The sequence below is a fragment of the Sebastes umbrosus genome, chromosome 14 (assembly GCF_015220745.1).
Source record: "Sebastes umbrosus isolate fSebUmb1 chromosome 14, fSebUmb1.pri, whole genome shotgun sequence".
In the NCBI taxonomy this organism is placed as follows: Eukaryota; Metazoa; Chordata; class Actinopteri; order Perciformes; family Sebastidae; genus Sebastes; species Sebastes umbrosus.
Window position 1 is genome coordinate 30,518,329 of NC_051282.1, and position 12,934 is coordinate 30,531,262.

General features: G+C 44.6%; 1 protein-coding gene across 10 annotated transcripts in view; it reads right to left on the reverse strand.

Annotated features, from left to right (window-relative positions):
* Positions 1 to 1,007: 1,007 nt before the first annotated feature.
* Positions 1,008 to 12,934, reverse strand: part of cacna1ia (calcium voltage-gated channel subunit alpha1 Ia) — a 218,964-nt gene continuing 207,037 nt past the window's right edge. For 3 of the 10 annotated variants that reach the window (XM_037791658.1, XM_037791657.1, XM_037791659.1), the window contains 4 exons: positions 10,004 to 10,141; positions 6,925 to 7,126; positions 5,098 to 5,381; positions 4,136 to 4,861 (listed from right to left, as the gene is read on the reverse strand). In XM_037791658.1, the coding sequence (XP_037647586.1) occupies positions 4,136 to 4,861; positions 5,098 to 5,381; positions 6,925 to 7,126; positions 10,004 to 10,141 (1,350 nt within the window). Of the gene's footprint in view, positions 4,862 to 5,097; positions 5,382 to 6,924; positions 7,127 to 10,003; positions 10,142 to 12,934 lie in introns of all 10 variants that reach the window. The other 7 variants (XM_037791666.1, XM_037791662.1, XM_037791665.1 and 4 more) reach the window with 5 other exon arrangements.

Sequence of the window (12,934 nt, forward strand, 5' to 3'; positions counted from 1 at the left end):
GAGGGGTTTGTCTCATAGTCGGATTTATACAACATACAGTAGACCTAAAATCTAAGGCTGTCCTCGAGCAAAACATTTTTTATTCCACTAACACTCGTACGATTTTGTCGACAGATCTCTGAAACTGAGTTTCTTCACAAAGAATCACGCGAAAGCACCACTTTAAATCTGCTGTTTACCATTTCTTGGAAATAAGTCAGCATGAAAGCGCAAAAAAACAACTAATCGACTAAAGAAATCTTAGTCGACTAAGATTTCTTTAGTCGATTAGTTGACTAATGGACTAAGAGGAAGCAGCCCTACTAAACACATGCCTGTTGACGGTATATATTCTGATTTATGGAGCGATAAAAAGAGATTCCCTCTGTAAAAAAGCTTTGACTCTAATAGGTCAACAACATAAAACAAGAATTTTGAACCTGGCTTTATCTCATGTTCACATTTCTGTTCTGGACATTTACGCAAATAAGCACAAATTTAATAATCTAAAGTCTCATTTGCATATTTAAACATTACATTTTCAGAAAACTTGTAAAACAATAAATAGTTTTCTTAATGAAAGTAATCAACTGGGCAAGTCTCATTGTGATATCTATTAGTTTTTACCCTATTCACCTGTAGTGTCTCCCCCTTAAAGGTGCTAAATTGGATATCCAGAGCATCAGCGAAGCAGCTGTTGCAGAAGCGTAGCACCCACCCTCCGGTTTCTCATCAGATAAGCATTGTTAGCGCTACTAGCACCGTTACCTGTGAGTCTGTAGCTCGCCATCGCCATGTTGCGAGTGGTTGAGAGGAAACAGAAATGCTCCCAATCCCATATTTAACACCTTTAATTTAAATAACAGGTATAAAGATGAAGACTGAACCCCAAAAATGTAATTTTTAAAAATTATTTTCACTATCATGTGAACAAAGAAGAAAGTTCTTTGTGGCTCTGACTATTATTATTATTATTATTCTTTTTCAGTGGTTTCATAGCAGCAGTCAAAAAACAGCGGGGCGTTCCCTTTAACTTTGTACAACTTTATGAAATGCATACTAACGATATAATCATGGTCACTGGCAGCAATGCACACATGCAGATCAAAATACAAAGATATGTACAAATGTGAATTGTACACTCTTAAGGTGTGTTCAGACTGAAGGCGGAGAGAATTTTAGAGGCGGCGTGATTGCATACGAATTCAGTGTAGAGTCGGACGAAAGGTTTGCTCGGGGGGGGCGTGAATTGAAGCAAAAACGCGTCCGCACAAGTTGAAACTCTAGCAAAACAAACAAACAAGTGTGCTTATCCCGAGCTATTGGACATACAGTCTGGAGGAAAAGAACAGATCGTGTAGCACACAGATACTGTACAAAGGCACACTGCTGCTCACACACACAGTCGGTGCATTGCTAATGCTAGGTAGTTACAGCTAACATCTGGACTGTGGCTGTTTGCGGCGTACAAACACTACAGCAGTCCAAAATTTGTGCGAATAAAGCGAAGTGAAAAATCCGCTCGGCGCTCAGTCTGAGCACACCTTCACAGCTAGCTTTAAAATTTCACCAGTGGTTTTTACCCCCCGACCTGAGTTCAACAACCTCATTTGTTCATGTCGTCCAATCGCGGCCCGTCTCTCTCTTTACTGATTGGCCTCCGAGAGGGCAGAGGTGCTATCTGATTGGTTGTAAAGTTCAGACGAGTAGAAGCACAAAAAAATCAACAGACAGTAAAGGAATACCGTCGCGTTCTGAGGAGATAAAAATCACATTGACATCATTTACTCAGGGCATACACATAGAACATTTATTGCTGCGTAGTCAGGCTTTAACCTTTGATGCCATGTTCACTGACACAAGGATTTGTCTCAGAAAGATCGGAGGACATATCTTTGAAGCTAAAACAGCCCTTGGTTTGCTTCGCGTTTTCCCCTCTTCAACCCTTAATCTCCTCGCTGACAAAAACAGGACACTTCAGGACAAGGCAAATCACTTCACCTGAAGTCATAAACACACACACTCACACACACACACACTCACTCCCACACACTATCACTCATTAATACCCAACACCATGTGATAAAACATAGTCATCAAAGTGATTTTGCATGATAAAAAAAAGGTCAAACCCTCTCACATCACCTCATTCTTTTTGAGAAATGAAACAAGGTAATGATGAAAACACTGAGGATACAACAGTCTACCTCTGGAAATCAGGCTTAAAGATGAGCGTCTCCTTTTTTTGGATGGAGCGACAGAAGCCGAAATAAGCTTTGCATTAAAACATTTGTTCACCGTGTGTGTGTGAAAGGGTTGCTACAACATGTGTGTGGAGAGAAGATGAGTGCATCATGGTGTCAGTTCAAGAAAAAAAAAAAAAGCATACTGTATTGCAATCCTAGAACCATGCTTAAGGAACACGAAATGTGTCCGTAATCGATATGTTATTGTGGTGTCAAATTAAAGCTTTCGTAGAGATGGTTTATGCTATTCATGGTTAGCATAGGAGGCTAAAAAAAGAAAACAAAGTTCCCTGTGTGCAGCCAGGAATGATCCTCGTGTGCTGAGTGAATATGGCTGTTCTCATCTCGCCCATATTTGAAGAAAAAAAAAAGAGATCCACGAGGAAACCGGTGTTCCCAAAGAGAAAATGTGCTGGAGGGAACAAATCACTTCAGTGCACACAGAGTTTTGAAATTTTTTGCTTCGTTGTTTTCCCACACCTTAAAAAATGTTATAAAACTGGAAGCCACTGGCAGACAAAAAAGTCCTAGACAACAAGTCATACGGGGTTCAAATGAAACAGGGGACAAAGTAACGGCAACACTTGCACGTGCCTATTCTCTTTTTCTACAAAAATAGTGGAATAGAAATCACATGGTTATCACCCAACATTGACATCTTGATACACTTCTGTATATAGATACAAAAAAAAAAAAAAAATCTTGGTTAAATGCAATTCCATCATGCAGTCGAGGTCCCGCGCAACTCTCGCGTCCATTCGTCGCTAAATCCTTAAGCGTGGTGAGAGGAAGTGGAGTGTGCTTGAGGTCTCACTTTATTAAGTAGCTGTGAAGCATTTCTTTTTTTTTTTTGGCGCACACGTTATTGTTTCTTCTGATGAAGCTCCATCCGAACCTCTCTTTCGTTTCCTCATGTTTGTGAGAGATAGAAAAGAACCAATTTCACGAGTCAGTCCATGCACGGTTATACCTCCGCAAGTCCTCAATTTCTTTTCATTTTTTCCGCTGCCACTCAAAGACTGAGTTGACCCAGGCACGGAGCTTCCATCAGTCAACACCTCCCGTCTCTACAGAGGTATGGTGAAGTGATGAGAACGATAGGAATTCATGCCTTGGATACCTGAGGCACACACACACACACTACGAGCACACACACACACTCTTGAACTCTCCTCCACCTTGCGTTTTTACTCTGAACTCAGCAGAAGGTCCAGCGCCAGAGTGAGTAGGACCTGTTGTTTCCGTCTGCCAGAACAGATGGACATTAGATCCGCTTTCTGCTTTCCCCGGGCCAAACAAATGACCTGCCTTCTCCTTTTCCCAGCCTTCCTTCCTTCCTTCCTTCCTAAACATATTTCCCGAGCCTCCTCCCACTTACTTGCTGCACTGCCATCCGAGACGTAAACCAATCAAAACGGTCTCTGTTGGCATGGATCGCGATTTCAGTTTCTATTTTTGCATTTTCAACCTCAGTGAACCCAAGCCGACACGGGGAAAAGGAGTAGAGCAACCGCAAGACTCTTTCTAGTGAGTTTAAGCTCTGTTGTCTCTGCTCCTGTCGACTCCCTGATATGAACGGGCATCCTGGTCTTCCAATGTGAGCGTGTCCTCCCCTACAGCTACCGCCCCGAAGAGGGTGTAAGGATCCATCTTCGGCCCCTTGGGCCTTAAATGTGCAGGATACTTCCTCAACCAAGACCACTCCCGTAGGTAGCACAAAATAGGACATATGCTTGTCACAAATGTATAGAAAGGGGTTGAGGGGGCAAGATGAGGGTTTGGTTTTGGAATACGGGACATCGTGTGTCATCAGGCCTCTCTCTCACTGATGGAAGCAGAGAGAGTGAGAGGGACAGCTATGGGTTTAGATCCAAGGAATGGAGAGACAAAGGAAGAGCGAACAGCAGGTTTCATCTGTTTTTCCGACAAGGCCCTACTGTTGTTTGGCTCGAGCTCTTCCCTTTGAACCCTTGCTCGCCGTCGCCCATTTCCCCTTCTCCTCTTCTTGTATCTACTAATACCCCCGTCCAGGGGTTGGCCAAGAAGCCTTGGGGGTCCATGAGCTCCAAGCCCAGAATCTCCCGTCGGCCCTCCCTGCCCCGCGACGACAGCAGCATCCCCCCTTGTTCCAGGCTGCCTGTGCTGTTGCACTTCTTCACCAGCCCTCCCGGGTACACCAGGGAGCTGGGCGACAGCAGCGATGTCAGCGACAAGCTGCTCAGCGTCTCCGATAAGTGTTCGCTGTTGCCCGCTTGGCTGGAGCCGCAGCCGCCGATCGACGATCCGATGCCGATGCCCAGGTCCTCGTCCGAAGGATCGATGGAGTCGTCGCGGGTGTAGCCCGGGCTGGTGCTACCTCGGCCGCTGCTTTGGCTCCGCTGGTGGCCCCGGGTGGCCTGGAGGGTGAGGGCCGAGGAGGGGCACGGCCTCGGTCTCAGGGTCTGGACCGGGGAGGAGATGGCGGTGCCGTCTTCGGGCAGCGGGAGCGGGCACACGAGCGGTAAGGGAGCTGCCGGCAAGGGCAACTCCAGGTTCTGTGGTGGAGAGACGCTGAAGCTCAGTCCCTCCTCCAGGGTGGTCTGGAGGCTGCCCTCAGAGCTGCCTGTAGCGAGGGACGAGTCACTGCGGGACGGGTACTGAGGACAGAAGGAAGGGAGACATGAATCCAACTCTTGATTTCATTGAGAAAGGAACATCTTTATATATATTCTATATATTTTATTGCATCTTAAATGTTGATTACAACCCAGTTTTAATAATAATAATATCATCATCTTCAGGCCGTTTGTCATCCAGATAATAAGCACAAAAATGAAACCTCAATAAAACTTCACAACTATCTTCGTCCACTATCTTCGTCCCCTCCCCCTACCTGTGAACAGAGCATCTTGCTGTGGGCTCCTGGGGAGCGGAGCGAAGCCCAGGAGTCTGGGGAGGTCAGCCGAAGGCCCCTGGACAACCGTAGGCTCCTGCTGCGGGGGGGTGCTGGGATGGCTGCTCCTGCAGGGTGGAAGAACTCTGCAGGCAGATGGAAGAGAGGAGAAATGCCACTGGCTCCTCCTCCTCCTCCTCCTCCTCCTCCTCCTCCTCCTCCTCCTCCTCCTCCTCCTCCTCCTTTGTTTCTTTCCTTCTTGTTGCTGCTGCTGGAAACACCACCTTGAGGAAGGAATAAACTCTTTCCATTTCTATCCTGGTGCCAATTTATGTATCGTCTCCACTTTTCAACTTGTGAAAAGACACCAAAAGGCTTTGTTCTTGTGGGGCCGGTTGTTGCTTTGCAGGGCGGTGATTATAGAGCATCATCTGTTTCAGTTAAACTGACAGATGTTAGGTATACGTTGATGTTTTAATGTATAGTAAGGCTGCACAATTAATCAAATATTAATCACGATCACACTTTTGGCTTCCTACAATTAAATGAACATGATCGTCTGCGATACTGACGTTTAAAACAACGTTTAAAACGACGTTCTGCTCATAGAAAACTGCTTCATATCAAATCAAACTAAACTAACATTAGTTGTATAAATATTATCTATACAACCAATGTGTTTATGATTAAATTAAGAGCATAACATTGATTATATAGCTCTTATTGTTGATCATGTTGCTCTCAAAGTGCACCAGATTGAAGCATTTAACTTTAAAATGTAGCTATCAAAGGGGGTAGGGTGAATATTCCTGTATTTTTTCATATTTCAATATATATATAGCAGAAAAAAACATTGTAATATCAGTTTTTTCCAACATTGATCAGCCCTAATTTGTACATTAACAGGGATGTAGGACAGCATAGAAGTGAAAACAGAGTTTATTTTAATGTGAAAGTGCAATAAAAATATGTTGTTGCTAAAATCAATGAATAATCGTGATCTCAATGTTGATCAAAATAATTGGGATTATCATTTTGGCCATAATCGTGCAGCCCTAATATGTAGAAAAATTGAGATCAACTGAATTAAAAAAGAAAACAACTGAATTACCACCTCAAGGTTTAATGCCGACCACCGGTCAAGTTGCAGTTTACGTTCATGTCTGTGCAAACTGTCATCACTTCATGATTTTCAGACATTTGTGTGAAAGTGTCATAATTAGCACATGAATTCTTGAGTTATGACCGATAACATGTTTTGTGAGGTCACAGTGACCTTTGACCATCAAATTCTGATCATTCGTTTCTGCCAAATTTGAAGAAATTTCCTCGAGGCGTTCCTGAGAAATCGCGTTTACAAGAATTGAACAGACGGATGGACAGACAACCCGAATAACTTAATGGCTGTCGCCGGCGCGGAGGCATAATTATGGTAATATCTCACGCCAGCTGTGGATTTACACAGATGTGATCCAAATCATTTCCGACAATTTCTTGCAGAGGTTCAAGTGCTCCTTGCATGCTCTCTTCCTCATTGTCGAGAGGTACATGTCTGGGACTTATACAGTAGAAAGTCTCTCATTAAATCCTCTTTTTGTGAATAAAATTATGTATTCTTACATATTCATTTTGGAAAGTTGCTGCTCTTGTTTAAAAAAAATTATTTCTTGTCCATATTGTGTCTTTCATGTGCTACTGTCAGCAGCAAGAAAAGAAATCAGAATTTAACTTGTCTGCTGCTACAAAGACATATTTGAATCTATTAATTATGAATGCATTCCTTTGAGAATCAGCTCGGTGGTACAGTGAATATGTGGTGTTACTCACCAGGGCTACAGTGAGGTGAGCACATATGTGCTTGGTGTGTTTGCATCTCCATCTCCTGCATGGCGGCCTCCACCTCGATGGCGGCGTCGAGGGCCCGGCACGGCTGGCCCGACCCCCCTTGCACCTGGCTCTGCACCACCGTCTGACTCCCTCCACCTCCACCGGCCTCCTCCGAGCTGTGGGAGTCACTGCTGCACCTCCCCTGTAAATCACCGGGATAGATTAATGTGTGGATTTCTCCCAAGTTTAATTTAAAAAGAAGAAGATGAATTTGACAGGCGGGGACAGGTCAAAATAAAAACAGGGATAAATTATGTGCTTGGGAAAAAAAAAGCTTCTAATCATTAACATAGTTTAAAATTAGCCCATTCTTCTTCTGCAAAGGGACAATTTAAGTTTAGGATTAGCATTATATTTAGTAAAGTGACAATTCCTGGACCGAGCTGATAGAAAATGAGTACAGGAAGGAAAGGAAGCGTCTCCTCAGGCATCCTGCAGATATCAAACACGGCCTCTGATTCACATCATCCCGCGGGCTTTTCATTTAAGTGCCAGTGAAGAGGTGAGGACTGATTATGAGCACCGAAGAGCCTGTTATTGTCATGTTAATGTTTATGTATTGTAACAATAAATGTTTGGTTATAAATGTGTCAGTGTGTGTGTGTGTGTGTGTGTGTGTGTGTGTGTGTGTGTGAGACGGCTGCAACAGCTGGAAGCGGGAAGCGGGAGGTAGATTAAGGCAGGAGTTCAGCTTTGTAAGCTCCTACCTCGTACGTTTTAATTACCATCATGTAGGGACCGCACAATCATTCGTGCGTGTTCGTGCACACACGTGTGTGTGTGTGTGTGTGGGTACGATATTGTGCTTCCGCTAGTGTATTGTATCTCTGAGTCATTCAGTCCTTGAACAGCCCCATTTCAAACAGACAGCCACCCACACCTATACAAACCTCAAACAACCTTGGCACACATGCTTAATGCCACACACACGCACGCACGCACGCACGCACGCACGCACGCACGCACGCACGCACGCACGCACACACACACACACACACACACACACACAGACACACACACACACACACACACACACACACACACATTTTTATTTACCAAACAGTGTTTGACAAATGAAATCCCTAACCTTAGATCCGTCCTCACCTTCTGTGTCTCCGTCTCTCTCTAATGAGCGCTGGTTCACAGCCATGCTAGGCTTATCTGGCTATCCAGAACCAAGGAGCATTACCCCATTACAGTGGAGGATATCTGGGAAGGACGGATGATAAGGGATGGAGATAGAGGAGGCTAGAGGGAGGTGCAGAGAAGGTGTGCAATTACCAGAGGGGGTAACGCCGAGAAAGGAGAAGCATGAAAGATAAAGTCAGCAGAGGGAGGGAGGGAGGGAGAGCGGGGGTGCAGCAGAGGGAGGCGTGAGAGCCATCCAGGATAGCAGCGAGGGAGCGCCTAGTTTTATTCATGAGAGGAGTCTGTGGATTCTTCAAAGACAAGATAGTTACCTCTGATACACAGAGAGAAAGAGATAAAGGGGACCTAAGGTTTAGACCTGTAATTCACCAGAGAGTCTACAGCGTAGCCGTGGAATTAGTTTATAATGCTCGTTTGTTTTTCTGCTTCCTGGAATGAATATTAGAAACCATCAGTGAGCCGCTGCCGTTGTTTGTGCTCGTCCTCTTGGGGGGAGTGGAACAAAGTGCCCGTACACTGGACAAAATAGTGTGAATTTACGGTGCGATTGGTATCATACATCTTTTGTAAATTGCACATTATTATTACCACTGATCAAAGCTCCGATCCAACTTTCGTTACCGGTATAATCTGTGTGAAGACGGCTTTGCATTGTTAGAGCAGCAGGGGCGATTTTGGGATCAGAATGCTTCTCTAATGAGAATGTGACATGTGTACAGTCAAGAGCGTAGGTTTAATGTCAACGTCGGGGTGAACACATAAAGCGAGGGAGTCTTGGGATCCTCCCTCAGGAAATTTTGAGCATCAAAAAAAATAATTTCCTGCATTCTGGTGAATGTTTTTCACCAATTTCTGCCTTTTCTGCATCAAGTTACGGTGGAAATGTTTTTATGTCTTGAGGACCCCTTTGAAAAACACCACGCTAGTTTTCCCTCGCCAAAATTTAGCCCGACAAACATGACATGGTTGATAGTAGGCTTGCCGTGGCAGTCGGTGTTACCGGTGTTACACGGTGGTCGGGCACACACCGATTACATTACGTACCCACCGCCCCCATTGGCGTTTTGCTTTTTTTTTTATAGAAATAAAACCCATTTAGTTCATTTTGGCGTATCAGCGATGTGTTATCAATAGTCAGTAGATAGATAGATAGTCGTACGATGGACGCTACAAACTGAAAGTGAATGCATCTGCTACAAACGGAGTCTCAGCTCAGAGTAACAGGAGTCAGATCTCGATGTGAAAACGTGAATGTCCCTCTCTAGAGTCGTCTGGAGCAGAGCCAGTGTGTAGTGTGTATGAGGGAAGTGAGTTGTCAACGACGGGAGCGTGTAACGTTATCGACTCCGGCTCAAGCAGGAAAAGTATACAGAGTTTGGTTTGTCCGTTCTGAGCTACTGTAGAAACATGGAGATATGTAGATATAAACGTCTCATTCTAAGCTAACGAAAACACAACGATTCTTATTTTCAGGTGATTATACACTAATAAAAACATACTTATAAATATTATATTCCATTTCTGCTAATAAATTCCCCTAAAAGTTACACATTGGTCCTTTAAAGAGCCTCTTAAAGAATGCCCACCGGGGTCTCCGATAATCCCGTGGGTAACAGAGGGGTTGATAATTATCTTTTAGGGGTGCCGAGATGAAATGTAGGTGTGCTTGAGCACCCCTAAAAGGAGTCTAGGATTGCCAAAGCAGAGCAGGCATACTGCCATGCAAATCCTGAGTATCCCTGAAAGAAATGATGCCAGATCTACCCTGACAACCTTATTTTTCAAGGCTTTAAAGAGCTGCCTTTTTCCTTTTTTTCAGAAGTGTAGATCCTTATCTCCCCGCTTCCCGCCTCACTCGGCTCACACCCACCTTGCTCTCTTGTGCCAGCAGCTGGTAGGCGGTGTGTTCGTCCAGGCTGAGGTCATCTGGCAGGGCGGGGGACGAGGACTTGTCCGACAGTTGCTCCGACTTCAGCGACGCCTGCTCGATCTCTGCCAACCTGATCTGCTGCGAAAAACGCACCTCCGTTATTCATGTCTTAAAGCAGGAGGGAATAGGAACAGCAAACGTTTTAGACTTCCTGAGATTAACAGAGTATTGTCTCCTCAGTGCTAAATATAATGCATGATTTATTCTAGGGTTCACAACAACCATGACTGACCTCAGTATCTTACATCTTTGTGTACATAGATATCACATTTCTAAAGGATCAGCTACAACGCCGTCTCTCATGATACCCAGTGTTTATACAGTATCTCTAGCTACGCAGACAAGATAGGTAAAACCTCCGCCAAGTTTCGATATGCTTCACCAGATGTTGACAAGTCAAAGTGGCCAAAAAGCCGTGGCACCTGTCTGTAAAGAGAGCAGGGTGAGAGATTTCAAGAACAACAATTGCTTTGTCATCATTCATTGAACAAATATTTCCCAGAGCCCCAGAAACACGTGAAGAGAGAGAGAGAGAGAGAGAGGCGCTGAATGAGAGGCGAGCGGCCGATATCCAAGCAGTGCGTACACAGCGGGTGATGTATGTATGTGTGTTTTTGGGTGTGCACCTGCAGTATCTTCATGTATGTCAGCGAGAGTAGGGACGTCACGATACCAGAAATGTAGTAGTCGATACCAACACCAGTGAAATTCCACGATACCTGATTCGATACTGTGTAGAAATGAGTACCATCACGTTTTCAGAATTTTGGCATCAACTTGGTAGTGAAATCCCGGTTCTCGTGACATCCTTAAGAGAGAGTGAAGAGATGCTTTTTGTTTTTTCTTACATCAGGAGGTGTAAGATGGTGTAGCTGCACCAGAACCTCATAATCCTGCTCCTGCAGCCAACTGTTTTCAACCGTCAATGAACATGTTGTTGCTGTGTGTATGGTAATGGTGTCTCATAGTCCTTGTCAGCAATTCTAAAGTCAACATTACCAAACACAGAATAATCAGGAAGCGACAACAATTACACCAACTGTTAGTACCTCTCCCTCCGTCTCATTTGTTCCGACATTAGCTCCGGCTAAGTTTGTTTCATCAGGTACCTCGGCCCATAATGGCTATTGAATTGGTTTGAAATTATCGCCGGATGAGCCTCCCGAGAGCTGGAGCTTCTCGGCTGACGCTCTTCTCTCTCTCTACCTTTCCCTCTTTGCAGCGCTTGGTTGTGCACAATTTCAAAACAAACAGTGAGCTGGAGTTGAATTTCAGGGTTCTGGGGTCGCTATATATAAAAGACACGCTCGAGCAGTGTTTCTTTTAAAGAGACGGAGCGATAAAATAATAGCCAGAGAGAAGCATTAAAAAAGGTACTTAAAAAGGGCCCAGTGAAATCCAATGGAGTGAGGCCTGTTAGCGATAGATTAACACATACCTGTATGAGAAAGACAAAGAGGTTCATAGAGGAAGATTCACGGCCGATATGCAGCAGTAAATTACCGTTGCCCAAAGGAGGGAGAGAGAGGCGAGGTGAGATGAGGCAAAGCAGAAGCACGGTCGGCGATGCAACTTGTTAATTTAAAGGAGAACTTTCTTTCTGTTTTATCTCCGTATATCGGCCCTCCTTATGTGACAGTATCTGCTAATGTGCTCTGTGTCTCAGAGTTGGGTTGTAAATAGCTCCATAAAGGTCCCTGGGAGTCATCAGTTGGTACATTTATCAGCAGGTAATGGAAACTATACAGCCTTTCCCTTCCTGTATTCTTGGCTGTGCCTCCGGGGACAATGAGAAAAGGCACAATGGCTACAGGAGGAGTTGCTACACAGTTGCTTCCAAAAGTGTCCATCGCAGCCTGAGAGCAAAAGAGGTAAAGCAATACTTTATTCAGTGCGGCGGGGAGGCGATGAGAGCAGAAGACTGAGCGAGAAAGTAAGCATGACTGATATCTCACGGCCACATCGCAGGACTCATGCTAGTGTGGACATGGGAAGCGTATGTTAAGCATAGGAGAAAAGCGCACCAGCCAGTCAGGTGATCATTACCCACAACACACAGGAGCAAAGACAAGCACACCTCCTGCTCCTCCTGTTAGCTGACTACCACAGGCTGTTCCATACTACCACTAGTCACCAAACACATGTTGAAATCCTACACATTTATGGTATGTTTGTGTCATAGTTGCATCAATTTACTAATTTTGATTTCCTATGAAATGCACAATACACATCATCTACAGATTACAGCCCAGTCTCACAGGAAGGCGTATGAATAGCACAACATTACAAGGACATTCCGCGTGTCATCGGGACGCATTTTCGCAACAAAAGTACAGTAATGTCCGCAGTTTGGTTTAGGAGAAACGTCATGGTTGGGCTTAAAATAAGGTCGTAAAATATGTACGGAAACAATGTAACATAAGTACGGAAAACACATCGCAAACGTCACTGACAAACACGTGACTAACATGACTTAAAAAACAAAAAAACACGGGACTCGAACACCGGCCTCCTGGTTAAGAGTGTTCGCTGGACTTCGTCCTTCCAACCCGCCATAAGTAGTCTTTCTCACTTTTTGTTCTCCGTCACCAGCTCTGAGCGTAGCATATTTACGTGGCTGCATTTACATTGCAGTCAGTACAGACTACATGGCGTACAAATGATACGCAAAATGCAAGAAAGGTGTTCTTATTGCGCGCTAAATACCTTGCGCATTATCGTGTTATTCATACGCCTTTTCGTGCTAACGGGCTGCAAAAAACACAGCTCCGCGTCGGGGTGCTGCATCGCCCTGAAGGGGCTTCTTTGACATCAATGACCCGCTAGCTGTACGTTATCCCGCTTATTACACGGCTACTTACTTAAGAAATC